This window comes from Pteropus medius, unplaced genomic scaffold (assembly GCF_902729225.1).
Source record: "Pteropus medius unplaced genomic scaffold, Ma_sr-lr_union100, whole genome shotgun sequence".
In the NCBI taxonomy this organism is placed as follows: Eukaryota; Metazoa; Chordata; class Mammalia; order Chiroptera; family Pteropodidae; genus Pteropus; species Pteropus medius.
Window position 1 is genome coordinate 27,877,077 of NW_024342471.1, and position 23,874 is coordinate 27,900,950.

At 64.8% G+C, this 23,874-nt stretch overlaps 3 protein-coding genes across 4 annotated transcripts in view; 2 read left to right on the top strand and 1 right to left on the bottom strand.

Moving 5' to 3' along the window:
* PRPF6 (pre-mRNA processing factor 6) overlaps nt 1-5,885 on the top strand; it is a 29,555-nt gene extending 23,670 nt beyond the window's left edge. The window contains exons 15-21 of one of the 2 annotated variants that reach the window (XM_039864862.1): nt 297-416; nt 736-912; nt 1,298-1,431; nt 2,104-2,195; nt 3,004-3,118; nt 4,986-5,112; nt 5,655-5,885. In XM_039864862.1, the coding sequence (XP_039720796.1) occupies nt 297-416; nt 736-912; nt 1,298-1,431; nt 2,104-2,195; nt 3,004-3,118; nt 4,986-5,112; nt 5,655-5,807 (918 nt within the window). In that variant the 3' untranslated portion in view covers nt 5,808-5,885. The remainder of the gene's footprint in view (nt 1-296; nt 417-735; nt 913-1,297; nt 1,432-2,103; nt 2,196-3,003; nt 3,119-4,985; nt 5,113-5,654) is intronic. The other variant, XM_039864863.1, reaches the window with a different exon arrangement.
* Nucleotides 5,886-8,683: 2,798 nt separating this feature from the next.
* Nucleotides 8,684-9,846, top strand: CUNH20orf204 (chromosome unknown C20orf204 homolog; the record flags this gene model as incomplete). The annotated part of the gene is made up of 3 exons (XM_039864917.1): nt 8,684-9,142; nt 9,240-9,392; nt 9,547-9,846. Coding segments are annotated over 3 exons (753 nt in total), but the record flags the coding sequence as incomplete, so codon positions are not given.
* A 7,902-nt stretch (nt 9,847-17,748) lies between these two features.
* On the bottom strand, nt 17,749-20,234 carry SOX18 (SRY-box transcription factor 18). Its single transcript, XM_039864883.1, has 2 exons — nt 19,134-20,234; nt 17,749-19,049 (listed from the first exon to the last, which is right to left on the bottom strand). Exons 1-2 carry the CDS (start codon nt 19,489-19,491, stop codon nt 18,238-18,240), a joined length of 1,170 nt encoding a protein of 389 aa, XP_039720817.1. The 5' UTR covers nt 19,492-20,234; the 3' UTR covers nt 17,749-18,237.
* Nucleotides 20,235-23,874: the final 3,640 nt, after the last annotated feature.

Below are 23,874 nucleotides of genomic sequence, written 5' to 3' on the forward strand. Positions count from 1 at the left end.
CGGGAGCCCGCAGAGGCTCAGGGCGTCCTGGAGAGGACGGCTGTGCCACCGCCGGCACCGTTCTCCAGCGCTGTGGAGGCCCCGCGTCCGCACCAGTGAAGCGGGCCGGCTCGTGCCAAGGTGCGTCCACGTTCTCGGGCTGGACGTGGCTTTGTCCCTGGAAGTGCTGGGATCAGACTGTCAGCAGCAGAGCGAGGCCCGGCTTGGCTCCGGGCTGGCTGCTCTTGATGAAGTGCGCTCTAGCCCTGACTGTTTCTGTTCCGAGCCCATCTCGATGTCACTGTGTCACCCTGCAGGCCAACCCCAACAGCGAGGAGATCTGGCTGGCGGCCGTGAAGCTGGAGTCCGAGAACAATGAGTACGAGCGGGCCCGGAGGCTGCTGGCCAAGGCTCGGAGCAGCGCCCCCACCGCCCGGGTGAGCAGAGCTGCTGTGCCACACAGGCCCCTGGCCCTGCGGCACCAGGGGCTGGGGGCAGCGAGGCCGAGATGCTCTGGCTCGCTGTTCAGGTGCCACTTTAAAACGTCCTCGGGTGTGCGTACCGCCCCCGTCCCACAAGCTCGCAGGGTGACAGTATGTACGGTGACCTGTTGCGTGATCTTGGGCAGGTATCGCGGTGGCACCATCCCAGTCCAGGCACCGTGCTGGAGGCTGGGCCCAAGCCAGAGGGGACTGGCTGTCGCGTCCAGACAGGGTGGGGGCGGGGCCGGGCTGCCTGACAGCGTGCCCGCTCTAGGTGTTCATGAAGTCCGTGAAGCTGGAGTGGGTGCTGGGCAACATCGAGGCGGCCCAGGAGCTGTGCGAGGAGGCCCTGAGGCACTACGAGGACTTCCCCAAGCTGTGGATGATGAAGGGGCAGATCGAGGAGCAGGAGGGGCTCACGGAGAAGGCGCGAGAAGCCTATAGCCAAGGGGTGAGCCTCTGCTGCACCACACACCCTGGAGTAGAGCGGCGGCCTTGGGGGCAGAGGGAGGCTGGGCCCCAGTCCCCTCACTCAGTCCCGTGCTTTTCCTTCTGGACCCTGCTGACGTCCCCAAACCCCAGGACTCCCAGGGTCCCTCAAAGCTGCATGTGCTGCCCTCAACGAAGTACGGGCTACGGCACCTCTGACGTACAGGCGGCTGGGTGCACGCCCCGTACGCGCGCACGGCGTGCACATCTCGCTCCCACCCAAGTGTGAAGTGGGCGGGTCTCCACACACGGGCAGTCACAACTCCTGGCTCGAGGAGCCGGACACAGCTCTCGCAGTCCCTCCCGGCCACCAGCCAAGACTGTCTTCTTGTCTTTGTTGGCCACAGTTGAAGAAGTGTCCCCACTCTACCCCGCTGTGGCTCTTGCTTTCCCGGCTGGAGGAGAAGATTGGGCAGCTGACCCGAGCTCGGGCCATTTTGGAGAAGTCTCGCCTGAAGAACCCGAAGAACCCCGGCCTGTGGTGAGTCCTTGCCCTGCGCGCCCCTTGGCCGGCTGCCCGCACGTGGCCTCTCCTGTGGTGTCACTCGTCCAGCTCAGGCCCTGCGGCAGGAGTGGCAGCTGCTGGCTGGGGGATCACGGCCTGCTCAGCTGGGCCTGTGGATGGTTCGGTGCCGTTTGTGCGCTGACAGAGGCCGTCCAGAGGAGTCAGCTAACGGTGAGGGATCAGGGACAGATGATGCCAAGAAAGCCACTCCACAGAAGGGCCAACGTCTGGGAAGGCCTTGAGGGAAGCACAGGAGTCCGTCTGTGAGCTGGCATTCTTTTCCCTAGGGATGCCCAGAGTGCAGTGTAGGTCGCTGTCAGGGCTAGAGCGTGAGGGGGAAGCTGAAGGAGACTTTGGATGGGCAGGTCCCGAGCGCCACTGTGGCGTTCTCTCTCCCAGCAGCCCCAGCATGCCAGTGTGCCCTAACCCTGCCCATCCTCACGTGTACCTGCTCAAGTTCGGGGTCCCAGGGCTCGGCTGCGGGAGTACGTACGGTGGCCCGACAGCAGGTGGCCCCAGCATCTCCCCGCTCCGCTGGGTGGGCAGCTCCAGGCCCATGGCTCCCTGGGGCTTCCAGAACTGCAGCCAGGCCCGGGGCCGGGCTGTCGGTGGATGGTGCTGGACCTCCCTCTCTGGTCTCTGTCCCAGGTTGGAGTCCGTGAGGCTGGAGTACCGTGCGGGGCTGAAGAACATCGCCAACACACTCATGGCCAAGGCGCTGCAGGAGTGTCCCAGCTCCGGTGAGGCTCCGCGTCCCGGCCCAGGCCGGCTTGCTCTGCGCACGGTGCCCTGCGCCTGCTCGCTGAGGCCTCCAAGGCCCAGGCCCAGCCTCAGTGGGGGAGCTGGACGTCCGCGTCCTTTTCCTTCACAGCTTAGCTTTTGCCCTGTCGCCCTGAGTCTGAGTAGCTAGTGCACGTGCAGTGCCAGCACCTGGAGTGAAAAGGAGGCTCCGTGGCGCCACCACGCAGAAGCCACCGCCTGCAGCTCGCTCGTGTCTCTACAGCTTGTGTCGCTGCACAAAGTTAGAGTCGCACTGGCTGTTTAGTTTTGCGCCTTTTTTTAAAGCTGAAAACTGTCTGAGAATTTTCTGTTATCGTTGACTCTTTGAAAATGGAAATGTTTTGGCGACTTCGTAGAATTCTTCGTGTGAAAATGCCCGTACACCGCTTACGTGTTGCTTGATTTTAATCTGGTATTAGTTTGATTATTGTTTTCCTGCGTGCATCTTCATCAGCACTTCTGGTTGTTTTGTTCCAGTAAATTCTCAGATGTGAAATTACTGAGCGAGTGGGAACGAAACCTTGACGGTTTTTGGCACTTCCAACCCAGTCGCCCCCAGAGGGTTCTCCACTGTGTGCCACTGGGGCTGCTGTGGCTCCAGGCACCAGCGGGCTGGGTGGGCACGTGTGGCCTTTGTGGCTCTCCCCTGAGCAGGTCTATGGACACCCTAGGTTAGAAACTTCCTTCGCAGGCCCTGCTCGGGGCAGCCTGCGTATGGATGGGTGCGTCTCTGAGAGCTTACCTAGGTATCTTTGTGCCCGATTCCAGGTGTCCTGTGGTCTGAAGCCGTCTTCCTGGAGGCAAGGCCCCAGAGGAAGACCAAGAGCGTGGATGCCCTGAAGAAGTGTGAGCACGACCCCCACGTGCTCCTGGCTGTGGCCAAGTGAGTGGGGGTCTCGTGGGGCTGCTGACCCTCAGACCCGACCGGGCCTCTCGCCGGGGTCTGCCTGGTCCCTGGAACAGGGCAGGCTGCCCTGGACCTTGACCTCCGAAGCTCTGTGACGAAGTGATTTGGTTTTATCTGAGGCTAACACATCACCCAGCAGGGGGCACACAGATGCGTGCCACCTAGGTTGCCTGGGCTGCCTCAGACCCCTCCCTGGGCCCTTCTGGCCCTGGCTCGTGTGGATGGGACTGCTTTTCTGTCTCTGTCCCTTTCTAGCGTGTACCTACACGTGTCCTGGTTGCAAGACGGAGGGAAAGCAGCTGACGGTGGTGCACGCAGAGTCTAAGCAATAAGCAAAGTTCCTTTGCTTGAAAAGGGCTGCAGGCGAGAAAGTCATTCTCATTGTGTCAGGGGGAACCGTTGGGGACCTGGGAGCAATCCAGGGCCTTCTGGGCAGGCCCAGTCGGTGGCCTGGGTGAGGAGACGCATGTGCCAGAGGCCGCCTCCCCCTTTGGTGTGCCCGGGCTAAGGGCTCGAGCGTCGTGCTGGGTTGGGCTCCCTGGGGAGGCGTGCAGGGCATGGGAGGGAGCTTAGGGAAATTGGGCGAGGTTGTGGCCAGTGAGTAGAGGGCCTTGAGAGCCACCCTGACCCCACAGGGTCTCTGTCCTCCTAGAAGGGGGGTGGCATTCTGCAAGCAGTGGGACCTGAGTGCAGGGCAGGGGCTGCGTGTGGTCAGAGGATGCTGGGAGGTGACCGCAGGGCGTGGGGAGGAGGGTCTCAGGCAGAGTCTGGGGGTGGGGGCGTCAGTGGCACGTGTGGCCTGCAACTCCCACGTGCCTTTGAAGCCTGAGCAGGACTCTGGCTCCTTTTCTTCGCGCCGCAGCTGGCACTCTTGTGCTGTTTAAGCCAAGGGCTCCCCATAGGCTCCTGAGGCCCAGCCAGGGCTCCCTGCCTCCTGCCCAGTGCTTCCACCTCCCAGAGGGACTCGTCGGTGTGCCCCTCGGACAGGCGGCCGTAAAACCTCGTAAAAGGCTTTGCTAAAGTCAACAAGGCCCTCCTTGCTGTTTCCAGGCTGGCGCTGTGTGTGCGTGCTATCGGGGTTTGTGCTCTTTAAATCACAGTTTATCTAACACCAAGCAATTAAGAATTCCGCAAGGCTTAAAAAACAATCAAGCTATCAGAGCGTAAAGCTATCCTGTTTTCTGTCTGTGCCCAGCCCAGGCAGCTTCTCCGGGGCAGGCAAGCGGTGCTGCCCTCTGCGCTGGTGCCTCTGGCTGCAGAGGGAGGCCAAGCTGGGCAGAGGGTGGACCCTCATCCTGTCCTGCCAGACACGGCAGGGCTCCCATGGCCCTAACCTGGCCCCCGAGGTCCTCACATGGGCCTGGCGTCTGGTGTCTGAGTCTGCTGTGGGCCCGGGTCCTCAGTGTGGCAGGGTGACCCAGAAGTGTCCCCGAGGGGAAGGCTGACATTTCGCAAACGAAAGCCTCAGTTGAGTGCTTCAGGGTAACCTTCACCCCCTTGTCTTTCCTGGGAAGTAGTCGTTTAAAAGCTTGCAGTTCTCACTGTGTGTGGATGTTTTAAGAAGCACTTGGGCCGCTTGGAGGACAGTTCGGGTCTGTGGTCTGGAGCGGTTTCCAGGTGGCCCCATTCCTCAGCCCCTGTGGTGGGGGCCCAACGGCTTGACAGGAGGATGAAAGTGAGGGTGCCACACCCACAGGGGGCCACTGTGCTTGTCATCCGCCCCACGTGGCTGCAGGTTCTGGTCCGAGGAGGCCAGCGCTGGGCCTCCGCGAGGCCGTCTGTCGCTCCTGCGGCCTGTTCCCAGAGCGGCCCCTCACCGTGGGCCACGCTGTGCTCCCGACAGGCTGTTCTGGAGCGAGCGGAAGATCACCAAGGCCAGGGAGTGGTTCCACCGCACGGTGAAGATCGACTCAGACCTGGGGGACGCCTGGGCACTCTTCTACAAGTTCGAGCTGCAGCACGGCTCAGAGGTGAGGTGCCCACGTGTTGCCCCACACGCAGCCCATGGGGCCCACCGGGGAGCACGGCGCTCGCTCCTGACATTCCTGCCCTCGGTTATGGCTTCTGGCTTCCCTGTCTGCGCTTCAGAGGTCGGGCTATTCTAAGTGGCCTGTCAGCATCTCTTAGTGGCTCAGCTGCTGCCAAGGCCTAGGGCCACTGTAGAAATGGGACTGGAGGCCGGGCCCTGTCCTCGCACCTCTGTCCTCCCAGGCCTGAGGCCAGTGCGGCTTCCATGGGAGCCTGGGCAGATGTCCCCTCACAGAGCTGGGGGCGGCCAGGCTGTCCTGGAGTGCCCACGGGAAGCAGAAACTGGGAAGCTCCCTGTTCGGGAAAGGCGGACTCTGGGCCCTCGTGCGAGGCACAGACGGAGGGCGCTTGGCTCGGCTCAGCATCTGTGTGTCCCAGGTCCCGTGGGGTGTAGTGGGGATGTCCCCGGAGCCCGGGGCTGTGCAGCAAGCGGGAGAAGGGGCCTGGGAGGAGCCGTGCCTCACGGGCGCTGGGTCCCCACCAGGAACAGCGGGAGGAGGTGAGGCGGCGCTGTGAGAACGCGGAGCCGCGGCACGGGGAGCTGTGGTGCGCCGTGTCCAAGGACATCGCCCACTGGCAGAGGAAGGTTGGCGAGGTCCTCGTGCTGGTGGCCGCCCGCATCAAGAACACCTTTTGACTGTGGTCCCTGTGGGCGGTGGGGGGTGGGGTCTGAGCTGTCGTCTGCTCTGATTAAAGCTTTTCTAGGGAGTGGTTAGGGTCTTGTGACCTGTTTCCTTGGTGCTCCTGGCCTGCCCCAGTTCAGTCTCCTTCCGGGGCTCAGGTGTTCTTGTTTGCGAGGACGCCTGCTGCCCACAGCGACAGCCGGACCTGCAGAGGAAGCTGCGTGACTTGGCACAGTCTTGTGGGGAAGGCGGGGCCGTGCACATTGCCTGGTGACTCGGTGTCTCCTCTGGAGCTGCAGAGCTGCATGAAAGCACTTGCAGGCTGTGAGTTCACACAGCCCGCTTCCTGAAGCGCCTCCTGGGCCTGTCGGAGGACGGGGTCGCCAGTAAGAAGTTTTTTCACAATTGCAGGTGGATTTATAACCAGCAAGCACCCTAAACCACTAGTAACTCTTCGTCTCTGACCTGAGAGGTGCATGCCTGGCAGACTTAGGGGCATGGCCTCGGCTCCCCGCGTGTGTGCGTGCCCGTGCCGTTGGAGTCCTGCCAGTTCTCTGGGGCGGGGGGGCGTGCGCCGTGGCCAGACCGTCCTGTGGAGGAGGTGGAGGGGTCTCCTTGTTACCCTGAAGAGTGGATCCTGAAGCGTTCAGGGGCCTGAAAGCCAGCAGTCTCTGCAGATGTGGAAACCAACGCCCAGGAAGGGCGGTGACTTGGTTGTCACAGGGCTTCTGGTGGCCTTCTGTGCCCTGAGTGGGGCTTGGCTTCTCCTGGGTACTTCCTCTGGCCTTGATGTCAGGTGAGGCCTCCTGCAGGGCCTTGGAAAGTTCCAGAGCATCTAGATTATCCTCACGTGACTGTTTTGGGGTTTTCTCAAATGCTTTGAGTTAGCCTCCGTTTCTCCATGGCGAAAACGCAGTCAGCTTCTCTTTCACCGACATGTTTTCAGCTGCAACTCAAGGCTCCTGGGTTCCAGGGGCCACCCTCTAAGGCGCTGCTGGGGAGGGTAGCAGCCCTAGATGGGTGGACCCAGTCCCCCGCAAGCCTCTTTGGGCAAGCAGCCATGGCCTCCCCCACCGAAAAACCCCCCTGAGCCAAGAGGGGCTGGCAGCAGGCGGCACCTCTCGGCCGAGCGCTGGCCAGCGGGAAGTCCCGCTCCTGGGACCTGCTGAGGCAGGATCCCTGGGTGTCAGGCTGCTAAGGCTGGCCGCTACAGGGCGATTAGGTCCCGCTCACCTGCTTCTGCCAGCGGCCGGTTCCTGGGAGGGCAGTACTTGCAGACCACGGAGGAAGACCCGGAGGAGGGGTGCAGGCAGCCCCCACTTGTCTGGCTCCCTCACCCCCTGGTTGTATTGCCCTCTACCTCTTGGGCACCTCACCCCCTCCTCCCCAGAGCACGTCTCCCTGGGGCTGATGGCTTAGTCCAAGACCCACTGGGTGGGAAGAGAGCCCGGCGCGGCTGGGCTCCAGGGTCAGGTTAATTGAAGAAGCGATTGGATAGGGGTGGGGAGGGGAGGGGGCAGGGCTGGGACCTGGGCCTCCCTCCCGCTCCCTCCCGCCTTTGCTCGGAGGAGCCAACTTCAAAAGCCGTGTCCGCCTGCCGCCAGCCGCCCTGCTGCTGCCCGTCCAGGGCTCGGAGTGGGACCTGGAGTGGCCGCTGCACTGCCCCCCGGGACCTCAGGATCATGTTCCAGTCACACTGGCAGGAGTAGGGGAGGGCCTGACTGGAGAGGCTCATGGTGAGCAGCTCGGCCACTGGGGACGGGGATCGCTTGGGCCCTGGACAGGCTGCTTGTTCTGCTGTACCCCACTGACCCGGAAATCCCCCTTGGTTCCCATCATGGCCACTGAGGCCTGGCCCTGGGTGCTCGGCCTGGCCTTTCCCGGCAGCGAGTGTTGGGGGGTGGGGGTGGCCCAAGCCTCGGGACCCTGTGTATGTGTGGCTGTGAGGGGGCAGGGAGGCCAGGCCGCCTGAGGACCCCCTGGACGACCAAGGTGCCCCACTAGGACATCCCTCCAGTGCCGGTGCTCGTCCTCCGGTTCTCACTGTGACCTCTGACCCATAGCAGGCGCAGGGGTGACTTGGCTTGGCGTCACGACCAGCACGTTGGGGGTCGAGAGGGGCGCAGCTAACCATAGCTCCTCCAGCAGGCGCCCCGCAGACACCAGGTCTAGGAGCCGGCCGGGCTGTGCCGAGGCCCCCGGCCAGGGCTGGGAAGCCGAGTCCTGGTCTCCCTCGGTTCACATGACTGAGTTTCCTGCCCCTGTCTGACTCCGGCGGCTTGGGGGCTGGGGGCCTGGGGACAGCTGCTCTTTCTCTTTGGTGTGTGGACTTCTGGGGGTGGGGGCTTCTACCCATGGGAGCTGGTCCCCTCTCAGGGCAGGGGTTGACCTTCAGGTGGAGTGCTCGCTGCCCCCTTCCATCACCTCTGGGGGTTTCCCCAAGCTTTCCCCTTCCAGGGGGGTGTGGCCTTGAGCTCAGCCTTCACCCCTGTCCTGGTTGGGTTGGGGGTGCAAGGGGATCCCAGTTCCCATGGCTCTTAGCTGATTGTAGCAGAGCCGTTGATGGTGGGAGCTGTCTCAGCCTCCGGTGGGGAGGGCAGAGCCACCGCTGAACAGCCCTGGGCTGTGGGCACCCAGAGGTGAGCAGTGTGCCGGCGCATGGGGGCGCTGTGCCCAGGAGGGGGCGGGTGGGTCAGGGCACGGCCAGAGGCGAGGCTGTGCCCCAGACCTAGGCCAGTTGTGCCCTCCAGTCGTGTGGACATTTGGCTTCTGGCTTCCACACACACCAGGACGCCAGTGCTCCTGCCTCTGGAACTGTCCCCTCCGGCCCCTCACCCGGTGCCTCAGGACGGAGCTGTGAGTCTGCAGGCCTGTGTCTCTCTTTCTTTAAAGCCTAAAACAGCTGGGGTGTATCCTGCCAGACCTGTGCCAAGGCCCTTCGCCGGACAGCACAGTGCCACCTCCGTTTCATTGGACCTGCTCAGAAATTCCCCTGGGGGGTGGGGAGGGCACCGAAGCAAACCGCCTGCAGGCTGCTGGAGGGGAGGCCCCTGCACGGGCCTGGGTGACCCTCCCTGACCTGGGGCCCTTCCAGGTACCCCACAAGCCTGCACTTTGGGCGCTCCTGCTGGCGCTGCTGGGAGCCGCACCAGTCTGGGCCAGGCTCCGTGCCTGCAGCGTCCCGGACGTGCTCCGTCACTACCGCGCTGTCATCTTCGAGGACCTGCAGGCCGCTGTGAGGCGGGGTGGGACAGGCTTCAGACACCTCCATTTCACTCAGAAAAACCAGACTGGAGCGGCGGCCCCCCGACGGCGGGGTCGGGTGGGAGCCTCTTGTGGCGTCCAGAAGGTATGGGGGCCTGCCCCCATCCGCACCCTGCAGCCCGCTTCCCCCCGGCGTCCCATAGCGCTCTTTCCCCAGGCCCGGATTTCCTCTTCCCTGCCAGGAGCATAGTATCCTGCTGTCCATCGCGACCCTGGGGCGGACTCTGCGCGGCGTGGTGGCTGGCGGCCGCCGCGGGGCGCTAGAGAAAGCGGCGTGGACCGTGGCCCTGCGCACGGAGGCGGTGATGCGGCGCCACTGCTGGACCCTGCGCCAGGTGTGCGTCCCCGAGGGCGTGGCCGTCCAGACCCTCCCCTCCCGCGGTTCGGGGGCCCACTAACGAGGCTGCGGTCCCCTCAGGGGCTGGACGCGCACTGCGGGGGTCGGGCGCGGGGACTGCGCGCGCTCGCTGACCGCCTCGTCTCCGACAGAGGAGCCGGCGGCCCCAGTCACGCCGTGGCCTTGGCCGGCGCCGCGGTCGGAGGCGGCTCTTACTGCGCGCCCTGGACGCCGTCGCCACCTGCTGGGAGAAGCTGTTCGCACTGCGCGCCTCGGCCGCGGAGGGCTCCTAGTGCGCCTGCGCGGGGCCTGGGCGGGAGCCTCGTTTGGCCACGACGTCGGCCGGCCGCTGGGTCCTGGCCTCGGCCCCGTCGCTGCCCGGGCTCTCTGGAGGGCCCAGGACTTCAAGATGCGAACCCTGAGAGGCCTCAATAAACCGAGCTGGCGCTGCGGTCCGGTTCTTCCCTTCGCCTGCTGGCCGTGGGCTGGGCCACCCCGGGATGGGCCCCTCGGTAGCCGGCGCTGGGCTGTTGTCGTGCGCACGCACGTTTGGGGCCTCTGCGGGGTAGACTTCACGTGGACAGGGGCAGCGCTCCCAGCCTTGGGCAGCAGGGGGCGGCTTGCGACACCGGACTGGACTCCCGCTCCAGAGGGTGGACTCGGGGGTGGGGGGACTTCCCTGGGCCCTAAAACGGCGCATATCCGCCCGCTCCGCTCTGGAATGGGGGAGGGGTGGAAGTGGAGGGGAGGGAGGGCCGAGCTGTGAGAACCCAGAGCAAAACAACCGGATAAAGGAAACGGGCCTGAAGGGAAGCCAGAGTCGCTGGCCCTGGCTGCAGGCGAGGCCAGGCCGTTTCCTGCGGCCCTGGGAGGGTGGCCACGGCCCCCTTTGTGGAGCTGGACAGGCTGGCCAGGGACCCTGCATGTGCTTGGGAGAGGGAAGCGTGGAACCCTGGCCTCCCCTCACAGCCGTGTAGGCTTGGGGGTCTGCACCCCGGCCCCCCCATCCATCCTGTGGCAGGTGGAGCACCTGGCATCATCAGGCTTCTTCCCACCAGGTGGGCGGGCTCGAGGGTCGCCGGAGTGGGCCTTGTCCCTGCGGTCCTGGCAGAGCAGAGGTACAGGGGGCCTTTGTGGTGGAGCCGTCAGCAGGGTCACGAAATAAGGACCATGAGAACTGACCCTGACCAGCTCCTGTCAGTCTGTACAACAAGGACTACTGCCCCTGTTTCAGAGATGAGGAAACTGAGGCACCAGGAGGTTCCAGGATGGGCCCCAAGTCACACAGCCAGGAAGCGTAAGGGTGGGGTGAGACCCGGGCCACCAGCACGGCCGCTGCACTTCCAACAGGCCTGCCAGCCGCAGGGTGCAGCCGACCTGGGGCCGCTGTACATACGCAGTGACAGCGGCAGCGCAGGCTCCACAGGGCCGCAGCGGGGCCGGAACGCGTGAGGAGGAGCATGGACCTGCGCCGAAGCAATGCGGCCGCAGAGGGTCGGGAGGACTGTGTGGCCGGTGAGGCTGAGGGAGTAGCCTTGGACATGAAGGGGCTGCAGGTCCTGGCCTGAGCAGCTGGACGTGTCTTGTTGAACTTGAGGGGACACATGGAAGCGCAAGCTGAGCAGACTTGGGTTTGCCGGAGCGGCCACACTCCCGGGCTCCTCCCGTGTGAGCCTTGGGATGTGGCCCCGTGTCCAGGCTTAGAGCATAAGGCGGGGGCGGCCCAGTGCAGGGCTGGCAGTCAGGAAGGGTCCAGGGGCCTCGGCGAAGGGGCAGGAGGAGGACGGCCCTCCGTGGAGCTTTCCCCGGGGCAGCTGGCCCCTCGCACCTGGACGTGTCCCAGCACTCCCAGCACTACCTGGGCATGGCCTCCTGGCCGTCTTGGTCGCTGCCCACCCCCAGTGCTCCCACCCTGCTGCTGAGGCCAGCCCGGCTGTGCTGGGGGAGGGGGGGCAAAGGGCAGCCCCTCCGTCCACCTGTGGCTGAGGAAGGTTCAAATCAATCATAACTTTGGGGGCCGGGGGGGTGGATGCCTCAGTTTTAGGGACACGGCCCTCTGCTGAGTCCCAGCAGTACCTCCCCGTGGGCTCCTGTCACAGTGCGCCTGGTGGCCCAGCCCCCCCGCCCCCCGGAGGCCTTTGGCCTAAACCAGCAGAACCGAGCCCCCACCCCACCCTTCACCCTCTATCCCGTCTGTGGAAGCCTCAGACACCTCTGGCGGCCCCGGTCCTGAGCAGAGGCTCAGCATGTCTTGCCCAGTCCTGCTCCTGCCAAGCCCTGGACAATGGGGGACCTGAGCCCTGTCCCCATCTCTCAGAGGCCATCTGTATTTGTTTCCTGGGGCTGCTGTAAAAATGAGCAGAAACCAGGTGGCTTAACAGTGGAAATTTCTTTGCTCTCAGTTCTGGAGGCCAGAAGGCCAAAATCAATGTCACTGCCTACAATCAAGGTGTCAGGTTCAAGCTTCCTCCAGGGGAGAACAACTTCTTGCTTCTGGTGGTTCCATCCTTCCAATCCTTGCCTCTTCTCTCTCTTACAAGGGTCTTTGCTTCTGGGTTTAGGATCACCAGGGTAATCCAGAGTCACCGCACCTCGAGATCTGAATACATCTGTCAAGACCCTTTTTCCACTACAGCCCCACGAAAAAGTCCTGGGAGTGGACGCGTCTTGGGGGAAGGGAGCACGGTGGGCTTCTGGGACAAAGTTCACTTGACTAGCGTGGGGATATCCCAACTGGACCAGGTGGGGGCGCAGGTGCAGAGCCACCCCTAGATGCTGAGAGACACAGGCTGGGAGGAAAGTGGGGTGCCCTGCCCAGCCCCGGTGATGTGCTCTTCAGGCTCAGCACAGGGCCCCCTTTGTGGCCTATTCACCACAGCACAGAAGCTGCTGGAACCGATCAGAACTGACACTGACATGGAAAGAGATTCAGCCATGGGGCCTGGGCCTTTGGCCATGGAGCCACCGAGGGCAGATGCCGGTGGCCGACTCTGTGGGCGGGCCTGTGTGAGGCCCTGGCCTGCAGCTTGAGCCTGGATCTTCCCGTGGAGAACACTGTTTCTGGGGCGCACACATGGTCGGGTGGGGGCCTGTACTCAGTGGTGTCCTGTCCCACACACACGGCTTCTCAGCAGCTTCCAAAAGGTGGGGGCTGGGACACAGGAGGGGCTCTGCCAGGGTTGCAGATGGGGCCTCAGGGCACTGGCCAGGGTTGTGTAACTTCTCAAAGCAGGGAGCCAAACCCCCCCACGTACAGTGCCGAAAAGAGCCGGCCCGGCCGACTTTAAAGGGCAGCCCGGGTCCCACGGCCTCCCCAGACTGGGAGCCTTTGAAAGAACATCTGGAAGAGGGGTGAGCCACAAACTAGTCTCCGGATTTAAAAAACCAAAACGTTACTACTTCGCCACTGTGTGCTCCCCACCCCTGCCCACACACGCCTCTCTCCCTGCCCCCGCCCCGCCTCTGCCCCTTCCCAAGCTGCCACCTGGGGTCCCACCATTCCAGCCCAGTACCTGGCCCCTCTGTTTGCCCAACCTGGGGTCCTCTCATGGGCTCCAGCAGCAGCTCCCCCGTGTCCTCCCCACACTGGCCACCACCCCAGCTGGACTGAGCAAGGGGAGGTGGTGGGAAAGATGGGGGCCTGCCAGCCCGGGCCCTTGGAGACACAGCTCCGCGTGCAGGGGGCCACGGCCTGGGACCGGGCGTGTCAGCCAGGCCTCCCCCAGTGCGGGGTGCTGAGGAGGCGTGAGGCCATCTGCGGCCACACTCAGCTAGGAGGCCCAGGAGGAAGCACCTGCACCCAGGCCTGGAGGGGGCGCTGGCCTTGCCCGCACTTGGCCATGGCATGAGCCTCGGTGTGGGGTCCCCATCCCTGCAGGTGGGCAAGGAGGACGCCTGTTCCAGCTGTGCTTACGCGGAAACAAACAAGGCCCCCCACTCCAGGAAGCAAAGCAAATACTCATGGCGTCGGGGGAGCGCCAGGTGCCGGAGCCCATTGTCCCTGCCAGTGGCCTGCAGGGGGGGTGCCCAGGGACAGTCCCCATCCTGGCCCCTCCCTAGGAAAAGACCCAGCTTTGTAAACACTGGAACAAACAACCTTCATACCTCCCCCCAAAACCCGCCCCCTCCCAACCAGCAGCATGCAGTCTCCTGCTGGGGGAAGCAGTCTTTGTTTTGGGGGGTCAGGGTGGGTGGTGGGGGCAGAGTAGTGTGTGCTGTGGGAGAGGTGGGGTGTCCTGGGGTGGGACGCAGACCACTGGGTCACCTGCTCGCGTCTGTGGCGGGAGGGGGTCGGGGGTTACAGCCTGGCTCAGTGAAGTCCTGTCGCTGTCCTCGGCGCCACCCTCAGTAGCCCAGTTGTGACAGTTGTGGCTTGGGGCGAGGTGGGCAGGGCTCTCCGCCAGGTGATCAAGCCCTGTCCTCCCGCCGCCCCCATCCTCTGTCCAGCCTGAGCAGGGCACGAGGCCAGGGGTCCGGCTGCGGCCCCAGATAAGCTCCGCACCCGCGGCGACTTCCTGAGCTTCCTCCCAGCGCCGCCGATGCTGCGCACCCCTTCCTGTTTCCTCGGCGGGGGCGGCGGCGTGGGGAGGGGGCGTGGGCCGCCCGCGAGGGCCGGGGCTCTCGCAGCACCTGGCCGTCTTGCCGCCCGCGCCGCGCTCTCCTGGATGGCGTGGGAGGCAGGCGCGGAGGCCGCGAGCTGCGCGAGCTGCGTGGGCTGCGAGCTGAAACTAGCCGAGGGGCCGGGTCGCGCCCCTTCTCCGCCTCCGTCCTGGGCCCCAACTGCCAAACGGCGGCTCTCTTGGCCAGATCCCTTCACGGACTGGATTGCAGTCCGATCCTTGGAGCCGCTCCCCATCCTGGGGCAGAAGTGGGGGGTTAGCCTAGGAATGGGGGATTGAACCTTGGTTTTGGGGCACTGTTGGGATTGCAGGTCAGTGGCTCTGGACCCCCCCTCTTGGGGCGCATATGAACGGACTTGAGGTACTTAACCTACTTGCTCACACTTGGTCATTAGAGATACAAATTTGTATCATTTTAATAAAATCATACATCCCCACAAAACGTGCACATGAGTGTTCACAGCAGCATTATTCAGCCACCAAAACATGCAAGCAACCTACACTGTCCACCGGTGAACCGACAGTCCATCCACACGGGGGCTCTGATTCAGCCTTCGAGGGGAATGAAGCACAGTGCTGATAAACGCTACGAAGCCGATGCCCCGTGAAACGTGGTGTCACACACAAAGCAGGATCCAAGGGCCGCTCGCCGTGTGAGTCCACTTACGCGAGATGTCCAGAACGGGCACATCCGTGGAGACAGAGACGAGGTCAGTGTTCCGGGGGGGTTGGGAGCAGGGGAGAATGGGAGTGACTGCTCAGGGGCACAGGCTTCGTTTTGGGGTGATGGGAAAGCACTAAAACGAGATAGTGGTGATAGTCACAAAGCCCCACGAACACACTGGAAAACACTGACTCCTCCACTTACAAATGTATGTGGATTTTGCAGTGTGCGCTGTGGTGGATTGTCTGGAGTGTTTGTCCAGTAGAGTGGAGGGTGACTTAGGTCGCTCCTGGCCTGCCCAGCATGGCCTTGGGGTTGAGTGTGTGAGCACAGCCTTTGGTCCTGGTGTGTCCCTTGGTGTGACGTGTGGCTGGTTGTGTGTGTACTGTTCCAAGGGTGTCTGCGGGGGGGGGAGGGGTGCACCTTACCTGCTCTCTGCCCCACACCCCTGACCTCCTCCCCTGGGCTGCCCACTGGGGACGGTTCAGCACCTCCGCCCAGGTCAGTCCGGGGCCAGGCTGGGTCCCGGCGTGGGAGCTGTGGCTTGTGCCAGGCTGGGCTGCTGGAACTTCCCGCCAGGAGCTAGGCGGCAGGGGTCTGTTCCTGGCTGGCTGGACTCAGCAGGAGCTGGGGGTGGAGACTTCCCTTCTCTGACCCTTGGGGAAGCAGGTGGGTGGAGCCGCTGGGGGGGTGGGAAACCTGACCTGGGGCTGGAGCCACCCAGGCCTGGGGCTGTGGTCCTGCCTCATGGGGCAGAGCCGGCCCTGTGGGGGTTCCCCAGGCAGGGCGCTGGCAAAGGGTCCTCTGAGGAGACCCATCCCCCACCTAGCACCACTGCGGAAGAGCCGCTATTGGAAACAGCTGCCTTTGCTGGGAGGCCTTTTTGTGTCCTCGCCCTGATCCTGCTCCTGTGCACCCCCGGTCCCTGGACCGGAGACTCTTCCACAATGGGCCCCCACTGGCCTCCTCCCTACTTGGGCAACAGGGGTGCCACCCCAAGGCACCCTGGTGGCTCCCCGTCCCAGGGACCCCGGGGGAGTTGGGGTGGTGTGAGAAGCCCAGCATGGACGATGTGACAATGTTGCTCCAGCCACAGCAGAAAACAGCAGAGACAGATGCAGACAGCCCTCTCTGCTTGCCTGCACCTTCCTGTGTGTCCAGAGGCATCTCTGCGGCGGGGTGACCGGTGGGACAATGCTTGAGCCGAGGCAGGGAGGTGCTCAGAGGGCCGTTCACATGACCCTATGCAGAGGACCAGGTGGGCTAGCCCTCCTTGCCCTGTGCCTGGGCCAGGAGTAGGGGAGGGGGGAGGGGCTACACTTGGCCAGAGGCTCTTGGACTCCAGGTGCTGTGGGTTGCAGTCCATACCGAGGCCGCCCCCACAGTGGGCGCGCCTGGGCCCAGCTGACCCAGGGCTCCAGGTGTGGGTCACCTCTTTTCCCAGAAGGATCAGGCCCAGAGCAGGAGTCGAGTGCCGTAAGGGCTGAGTGGGGCTTGCACACCCATGGGTGGTACTTCTCCCCATGCGTGAGCCCAGGACTCAACATTAGTGTCTCAGAGGCCCCTACCCCTGTGACAAATGTGCCTCGACTGGACCACCCATGTCCCTTTGTGTCTCAGCTTCCCTGTCTGCTGTTATGGGCTACACTCATGTACGCTTTGAAGGAGGAGATCATGTCCTTGGTGTCATATGGGCTATTTCTCTCTGCCCATTGGGGGCCATCTATGCCCTTCTCAGCTTGTCTGTTCCTGTCCCTTTAGGTGTGTCTGTCTCTGTCCCATGGTCTTTGAGTGTTTTGGGCCCTCTGCTGATGGGGCCCAGGGCAGCTGCCCCACTCTGCCAGCAGAGGCGTGGGACTCATGACAATTACACAAAGGTGACGTCAGCCACACCAAGAGGCAGGACACCTGTAACACCCTACTCACCTCCCCACACGCACTCAGGCAGCAGACCCATGCGTGTGGACACCCAGACTTATACACAGGCTGGCTGCACACCCGTGTGTGCACGCAGTCTCAGACACGCTGGAGCCCCACACGCAGTCACCTTCACGAGTGGTCAGTCACATGGTCAGTCAGCATCACAGCCACGCTCAGAGCCTCATGTGCTCACACATGTCATCGGATCGAGTCTCGTTCGCAGAGCCCACCCAAGTCCCAGACAGCCATGCCCTTGGCAGGGGTGCATGTTCAGCCACGTGGGAGACTGTCGGTGACTTTCCCACATCCCTATTGGCAGGGATCAGCTGGAACCCCCATATGCTACAGGGGTCAGAAGCTGGGGCAGGACAGACCTGGGGGACATGTGACCCCTTCTGTTGCTTAGAAGCCTCGCCGGGCCCCGAGAACTGTGCGTGCACAGGGAGGCTTCTGGGAGTGCTCACGGACCCTGTCCCAAGAAAGAAGAATCGCGATTGTTGCAACGTTTTCTGAACGCATGGGCTCTTCGTTCAGGTGGCACGGGAAAGGGGCTGGGGGACCAAGGAGGCAGCGTAGAGAGAGGGTGACCAGCCCTGGGAGGAGGAGGCCCCGGGCTGGTGTGATGCAGGTCCAGAGCTAGGGGCTGGCGATGTGAGGCCTGAGCCCCCTGCTCTGGTAGTGATGTCACTGGGCAGAGCCCAGACAGGTAACGCTGGGAGCAGCGTCGGTGCATCGTGGAGCTGCCCTCTCTGCCCATATTGGGTTGAGAAGGACAGACGGGGCCCCCGAGGGCCAGGTCTGCATGTAGGTGTCAGTCCCGCCAGCCTCCTTTGGAGAGGACGCTGGGGCAGTCCCTGGGCTGGAAGAAATTCTTGAGATGAGTTTGAGGAAACCTGGGCAGGGGTGGGGGATTGCTCAGTATAGTCTGACCCCGTTAGGCTTGAGCTAAAATGGGGGGGATCAGGAGGATAATGGAGGCTGAGAGTGCCCACACTTCCTTCCCCAACTCTGCCTGGGGGAAGGATGAAGAGGTGCTAGGGGTCCGGGCTGGGGGTCAGGCTCTCTGGGGGAGATGGGAGGCAAGGAGATGAATAAAGCCCTCGGGGAAACTACTCCTTCCTCCCCTAGCAACCACAGACCGCCACCAGGTGTTCAGAGGCAAGGGTGAGCCGCTTTATTGTGGCCTCGCCTGGCCCCAGGGGACCAGCTCCAGGCTCCTCCTTTACAGCAAATACACATGGTTATTCCTCATACAGTAAAGCCCTTGCTACTGATGCTTTTGACCACTGAACTCCCTTGAAAGAGAAGGTTTAAAAAGTTGAATTAAAAATTAAATATACTGTATTATGTATATAAAAAAGGCAAAGTAAAAAACACAGCCTGATTCTAGAAAATACACTGCAGGAAAAGGATGAGGCGCTTCAAAAACGTAACCCTGGCAGGGCCAGCCAGCAGGTCCTGGAAAAGCCCCGGACAGGCGGGAACCACCCTTGCGGGGCGCCCGGGCGGGTGGCCTAGCAGGAGCGTCGTGGTTCCGATCGGACTGCTACAAGCGGCCGCAGCATGCACCTGCGACAGCGACAGAGCGGTGATGCACAGCGATGCGGCCGTGGCGGCTGCGGGGGGAGGCGCGCGGCGGCCTAGCCGGAGATGCACGCGCTGTAGTACACCGCGCTGCTGGCGTCGGACAGCGCGGCGATCAGGCTGCTCTCCTCGGGGCAGGACATGGCTCGCGGGCCCAGCTTGGCCAGCGCCACGTGGTACGGGAGCCCGGCGGCGTCGGGCCGAGTCCGGCCGCAGTTGAGGTACTGGTCGAACTCGGTGAGGTCCACGTCGGCCCACAGGTCGGCGGCGGGCCCCAGCGGCTCGGCGCTCTCCAGCGGCGGGGCCTCAGGCGGCGGCGACAGCGGGCCAGGGTAGGGGCCCGGGCCGGGCGCGCCCAGGGCGCCGTAGTAGAGGCCGGGGAGCGGCGCGTTGGGGGCGGGCGCGGTCCTGAGCGCCTCGGCCAGCGGCGCCGCGTAGCAGCCGCCGGGGTCCCGGGGCAACTCGGCGTGGGTGTAGGGCGCGCGGAAGGCCCGCAGCGCGCAGTCCTCGGGCGCCGCGGGCGGCGGGAAGAAGGCGGCCTCTCCGGGCTCCAGGCCGTCCAGCGGCGAGCGCTCGGGCGTGGGCAGCCCCAGGCCGTCGAGCTCGGCGCCCAGCGGAGGCAGCTCGCGGAAGGCCCGGGCCGCACCCGGCGCCGCAGGGTAGGGCTCGGGCGGCGGCGGCGGCGGCGGGGGCGCCAGGCCCTGGAGCAAGAGGCCGGGCTCCAGCCGCCGGGCCTTGCGCGCCTGCTTCTTGCGGCGCGGCCGGTACTTGTAGTTGGGGTGGTCGCGCAGGTGCTGCACGCGCAGCCGCTCCGCCTCCTCCACGAAGGGCCGCTTGTCCGCCGTGCTCAGCTCCTTCCACGCCTTGCCTGCGGGCGCGGGCGCGGGTCAGTGGGCGCCCCCCGCCCGGCCCCCCCCGTGCGAGCCCCCGCCCGGCCGCGCGCGCCACTCACCCAGCATCTTGCTGAGCACCGCGTTGTGCAGGTCCGGGTTCTGCTGCGCCAGCCGCTTGCGCTCGTCCTTCGCCCACACCATGAAGGCGTTCATGGGTCGCCGGATGCGCGACTCATCGGCCGCCTGGCGCTCCCCGCGGCCAGCCGGGCTGAAGCCATAGCGCCCCGGCTCGGGGCTGCGCGGCGGGCTGCGCGGCGGGCTGGGCGGCGAGGCGGGCGCGGCGGGCGCGGCGACGGCGGCGGGGGCGGCGGGGAGGCCGCGCGGCTCAGCGGCGGCCCCGGGTCCCGGGGCCCATGCACAGTCGCGGCGGGCGGGCGGGTCGTCCTGTGCGCCGTAGCCGGTCGGCGATCTCTGCATTCCAGCTGGGCGCGGCCTGGGCGGAACGGAGCGCGGGAGCGCGGACGGCGGGCGGCGGGCGCTTCGGGTCCGGGACGGGCGGGTGGACGGCGGTGGGGACGCGGTGGCCTCGCGCAGGGTGGGCGCCCAGATATAGCGGCGCGGGGCCAATAGGCGGCGGCGGGCGGGGCGGGCGCGGCGGCCAAGCCGGGCCGCCCCTCCCCGGGGGCTCCCTTTCTTCCGCGCCCGGACGCATTCCGCCGCGGCCTCCTGCGCGCAGCGCCCCCCGCGCCCGCTCTGAAGGAGACCCCCCAATGGCAGAGGGCCACTGATGTGGGCTGGAGCTTGGAAGGGGGCGTCCCCCTGGGGCTGTCAGACTTTCAGAGCTGAGCTGCCGCCCCCACCCACGGAGTCAGACGCCCCCGGGCGGTAATTGGAGGGTGGCCGCCCTCCCTGCGGAGGTTACGGTGGGAGGAGGTGGCCGTGTTTTAACATCGTGTCCTTCCTTGGGAGGCCGCCTTCCCAACGCGTCTAGCATAAAGGTGAGGGGCACCTTCAGAACAGCGCCCTGCATCCTGGGGGAGCCGCTCTGGGGAACCCCGCTCCACGCCCCTCGGCAGACATAGTGACCTTTCAGCACTGGGGGCTTTGAGCCGTACCCAAGCCTGTCTTTGGGGTTAAAGAGGAAGATGGTATTCACGTCCCCTCTCCGACTCCCAAGCCAACTCAAAACAACACAGAACTGGGCAAAAGGGGGCTGGACGGGGAGGCTAGCTCCCCTCCTCAGGGCCCTGTGCTGGGGGTGGAGGGCTGGGGGGCTGGGACAAGTCACCCTGCAGGGCGCGGATGGGGGGTCTCCACAGGGCCATTCGCCTCGGGAGGGTCTTCAGAAGGTCTTGCCGCCGGGTCCCACTCCTCACCGCACCCCGGCAAGAGGGAGCGTGGCTCCAGAAGCTGAGGGTCCGTGGGGTCTCCCGCCCTACTCCTCCGCATCGCTTGTAGCCTGGGAGCTACGCAGCCCCTTACGACACCAGAAGCCCCCGCCCCGTGTGGGGAGCTTCGTGGTCCTTGACCACAGGTGTTGGTGGCCCTGGGCCTGTGTGGCCAGAGGCTCTCAGTGCCGTGTCCCTAGCAGTCCCTCCAGGCCTCATTTCCTGGGTGCTTGGAAATGAGGCTGGACCCCGCATGAATCCCACAGCTTCCCCCAGAGGCCCTCCTGCCAGGGTCAGAGGCCAGCACCTCCACAGAGGTCCTGTGGGCTGTGCCCCCACATTGAGCTTTGTCACATCAAGTCTCATCCATAAGCAGGAGGAGTAAGGTGGCCCAACTCGCTGCCCCTGAGCCCAAGCTGCTACGGGGCCGTCCGGGCACCAGCGCCTGGGCTCCCTGGGCCTGGGGAGGACTGGCCTTTCCTGGGGGCAAGCCAGAATGGAGGGCACTGGGCCGGACGGCGCACAGGCTGCTTGCAGGGGGGCCAGCTTTCCTCTGAGCAGTGTGAGTGGCCGGACCCAGCAGCCTGGGCGCAGGGTGGGAAGGAAGCTTTAGGCCGCAGGATGAGGCCAAGGGGCCAGCGCCTGGCAGAGGCTGCCTCTGCTTCTGGGTGTGCTCTGGGGTCACCAGGGCCTGGCGAATCCTGGGCGGCAGCTGCTCTGGGAGGATGGCCACTGGGTCTTGAGAAGGAGGCCTCTGCAATGACCCCTGCATTGGACAGTTTTCAGCTTCCCTAGGGGCCCTGCCTGGCCCTCTGCCGCCCCCAACAGCCCAGGGTTGTCCAGGCTGCCCCAGATGCAGTGGCCGGCAGCGGCCAGCATTACCTCACTGCCCCACTGCCCCTCCATAGCTGCCTCGCCTGGCACCAGCCAGTGACCCTCCCTCCTGGTCACACTGCTTGGCTCAGGTGTCCGGCTGTCATGTCTTGTGGACTCAGGCTAGGCAGGGCAGGGGAGAGCGAGCCCCTGGGCGCCCCCTGCTTCTTTGGGGTCAGGCTGCCCACCCTTGTGTGCTGCCTGGCAGGAGTGTGAACAGCTGCTCTGGCCCACTGTCCAGATGGGAAGGCGAGGGGGTGGGGACTGCAGTCCGGGTGGCCTAGACCCAGGAGCCGCAGGGCTGAGGGGCCCCTCGGTGCTGTACCAGGGCTGGTGTGGGTGTGGCCGCCATGCTGGGGGCGGGGCCTCAGATGTGTGTGTCTGCGTCTGTGTGTGGTCTGTGTGTCTGCCTGGGTTTGGGGGTGAGTGGACTCTAGACATGGAGGTCCCCCAGGGCCCTGGGGCTCTGCCATGAGGAGATGGGGCCCCAAGGGACCTAGAATGGTGCTCCCTTTCAGTGAAGTCCCGGCCCTCAATACTCACCAAGGGAGGGGTCCCCAAGACTCCTCTGGCCACCAAGCTGTGGCCCCAGCTCCAGCCAAAGTATGGGTGATTCATAAGTTGAGGAGTTTTCTTATGCCTCCAGAACCTACCTCAGGCTGTCCTGGCCCAGGCTGGCTGTCGCCTCACCTTGGGGCACCCTGTCTGTAGCCCCCGACCCCCAGACAGAAAGGTGGAGTGGAGGGCAAGCTGGCTCTGAGTGCGCGATGGACGCTGCTCTCTCTGCCCTCCGCCCTCTCCCTCCCTCAGCCTCGCTGGAACCCCAGCCTCTGGGTGAAGCCTGCAGAGGATGCTGGGTAATCCCCCTCAGTGGCTCTGGGTGGGGGCTTGGCTGGGCTCGGGGGTGGCGGACCTCCCACGCACTGCCGGGGGCACAGACCTCACAGGCTCCCACCCACCCAGCTGGGCTGCTTCAGGGGCAGCGAGGCTGGGACCAGTTACTGAGTCCCTCAAGGCCGGGCCCTCCTGCTCCTCCTGGAGGGTGGAGGCAGGGTTCAGGTGAGGGGACTTTCTGGTCTCTGGAGACCTCGCTTCTAGAGCCAGTTCAGGTCCCGCCGCATGGTCCTGGAGACCAGGGCTGCAGGCCAGGCCCCTCATCGTAACAGTCTCCTGCTTGTCCTAGAGGGCCGCGGGCAGAGGGGGCTGGAGCCGGGGGATGTGAGGTGGAGGCCAGCCTCTGCGGGGGCCCCGCCACGGACTAGAATCCAGTGGGCACGCGTGAATGCGTGTGTGCCTCTTGGCCAGTGGCAGGTCTGGTTCAGGCGGACACGGGCTGGCGCCTGGGGGCGGCATGTGTGCCCCACCCCAGCCTTCCTGCTGGTGTGCATGAGCTGTGGGCCCCTCTCCAGGGAGGGGGCGGTGGGCGCCACTCTCAAGAGTGTGGGGTTTAGGGCCCTGCGTGGTTTGCCAGGCGGGCCCAGTGTGAGGCAGAGCTGGGTGTCGGTGCTCAGGGCCTCCTGAGCGAGCAGCGGGCTGTGTGGTGAGGGTGGGCACTGCTGCCCGCCTCGGGGCTGCGGTGCAGGGGTCATATCTGCCCGAGAGCTCTGGGGCCCCCAGGCCCCGGTGGGCGGGGCTTCTCTGGGTCCAGGGCCTGGTGGGCAGGGAGCACCAGTGCCTGGCGGTGGGGGCAGGTCACCTGTGGCGGGAGCGACTTTTGTGGGTGCTCCCAGGGTTGAGTTGGGGTGTCGCGCTGTGCGGGCCCTCGGGGCCTCGTGTGACCGCTTGTGCCCTAGGGTGTTGCTGCGAGCTGTGTGGGCCCTGCTCCGGCCCAGCGGGGGCTCCATGGGAACCGGCTGCTCTAGGTTTCCGCGGCAACAGCAGGGCGGAGCCAGGAAACACCAGCTCAGGAAGGAAGGCTGCAGCTGTGAGCAGCAGCCCTGGCTGAGCAGGCGCCAGACACTCTGTCTGTCCAGCCGTCCGTCCGGCGTTCCCGCGCCGGCTCTGCCCCCACGCTGCCCGTCTGTGCACGGGGCAGCTGCTGGCCTGGCTGTTCGCTCTGGTCTCAGTGCCCTGAGCCCGGGTCTGTGGGAGTCTGGTCTTATAGCAGTTGCATCCTGGTCCCCCTTGGTGGCTCTTGGTGGCATGGGGGCCAGGTGGTGGCACAGAGGGTAGCCTGGGTCCACGGGAGTACAGTACCTGTTCTGACCACCCTGCTCTAGGCTGGCCTGTCCCCTCACTCCCCAGTCAGGTTCTGGTGACAGTCCTCTGCCGCCCCGAATCATGGAAAGCAGGTACAGTCTCCCAGGTGGTCACTGCCCAGCTAGGCCTGGTAGGCACTGCTGCTGCCCTGGCTTTGGTGACAAGTGGCTTTGATGGCCCAACTGGCTGGGGCTGTCCAACGGGCTGGGGGGAGGCAGGTCTGTGTTCTCGGGGACCACCCGCCCCTTGCTGGGGGGCAGGAGCCATTCCCTCCCCCACCTACTTGCATGCTGGGGAGCACCTCCTGTGGCGCCAGGCCCTGTTCCGGGAGACCTCGGTGGCAGCAAACAAGTCAGACAGGTCCCCACGGTGGTGCGCGTGCCGGTTCCTGGTAGGCAAA

Bases quoted from the DNA above. Each gene is read 5' to 3' on its own strand.
- SOX18 (XM_039864883.1), bottom strand. From the start codon at position 19,491: ATGCAGAGATCGCCGACCGGCTACGGCGCACAGGACGACCCGCCCGCC. The intron at 19,050-19,133 runs GTGAGTGGCGCG...CCGCGCCCGCAG, and splicing joins GGTGCTCAGCAAGATGCTGG to GCAAGGCGTGGAAGGAGCTG.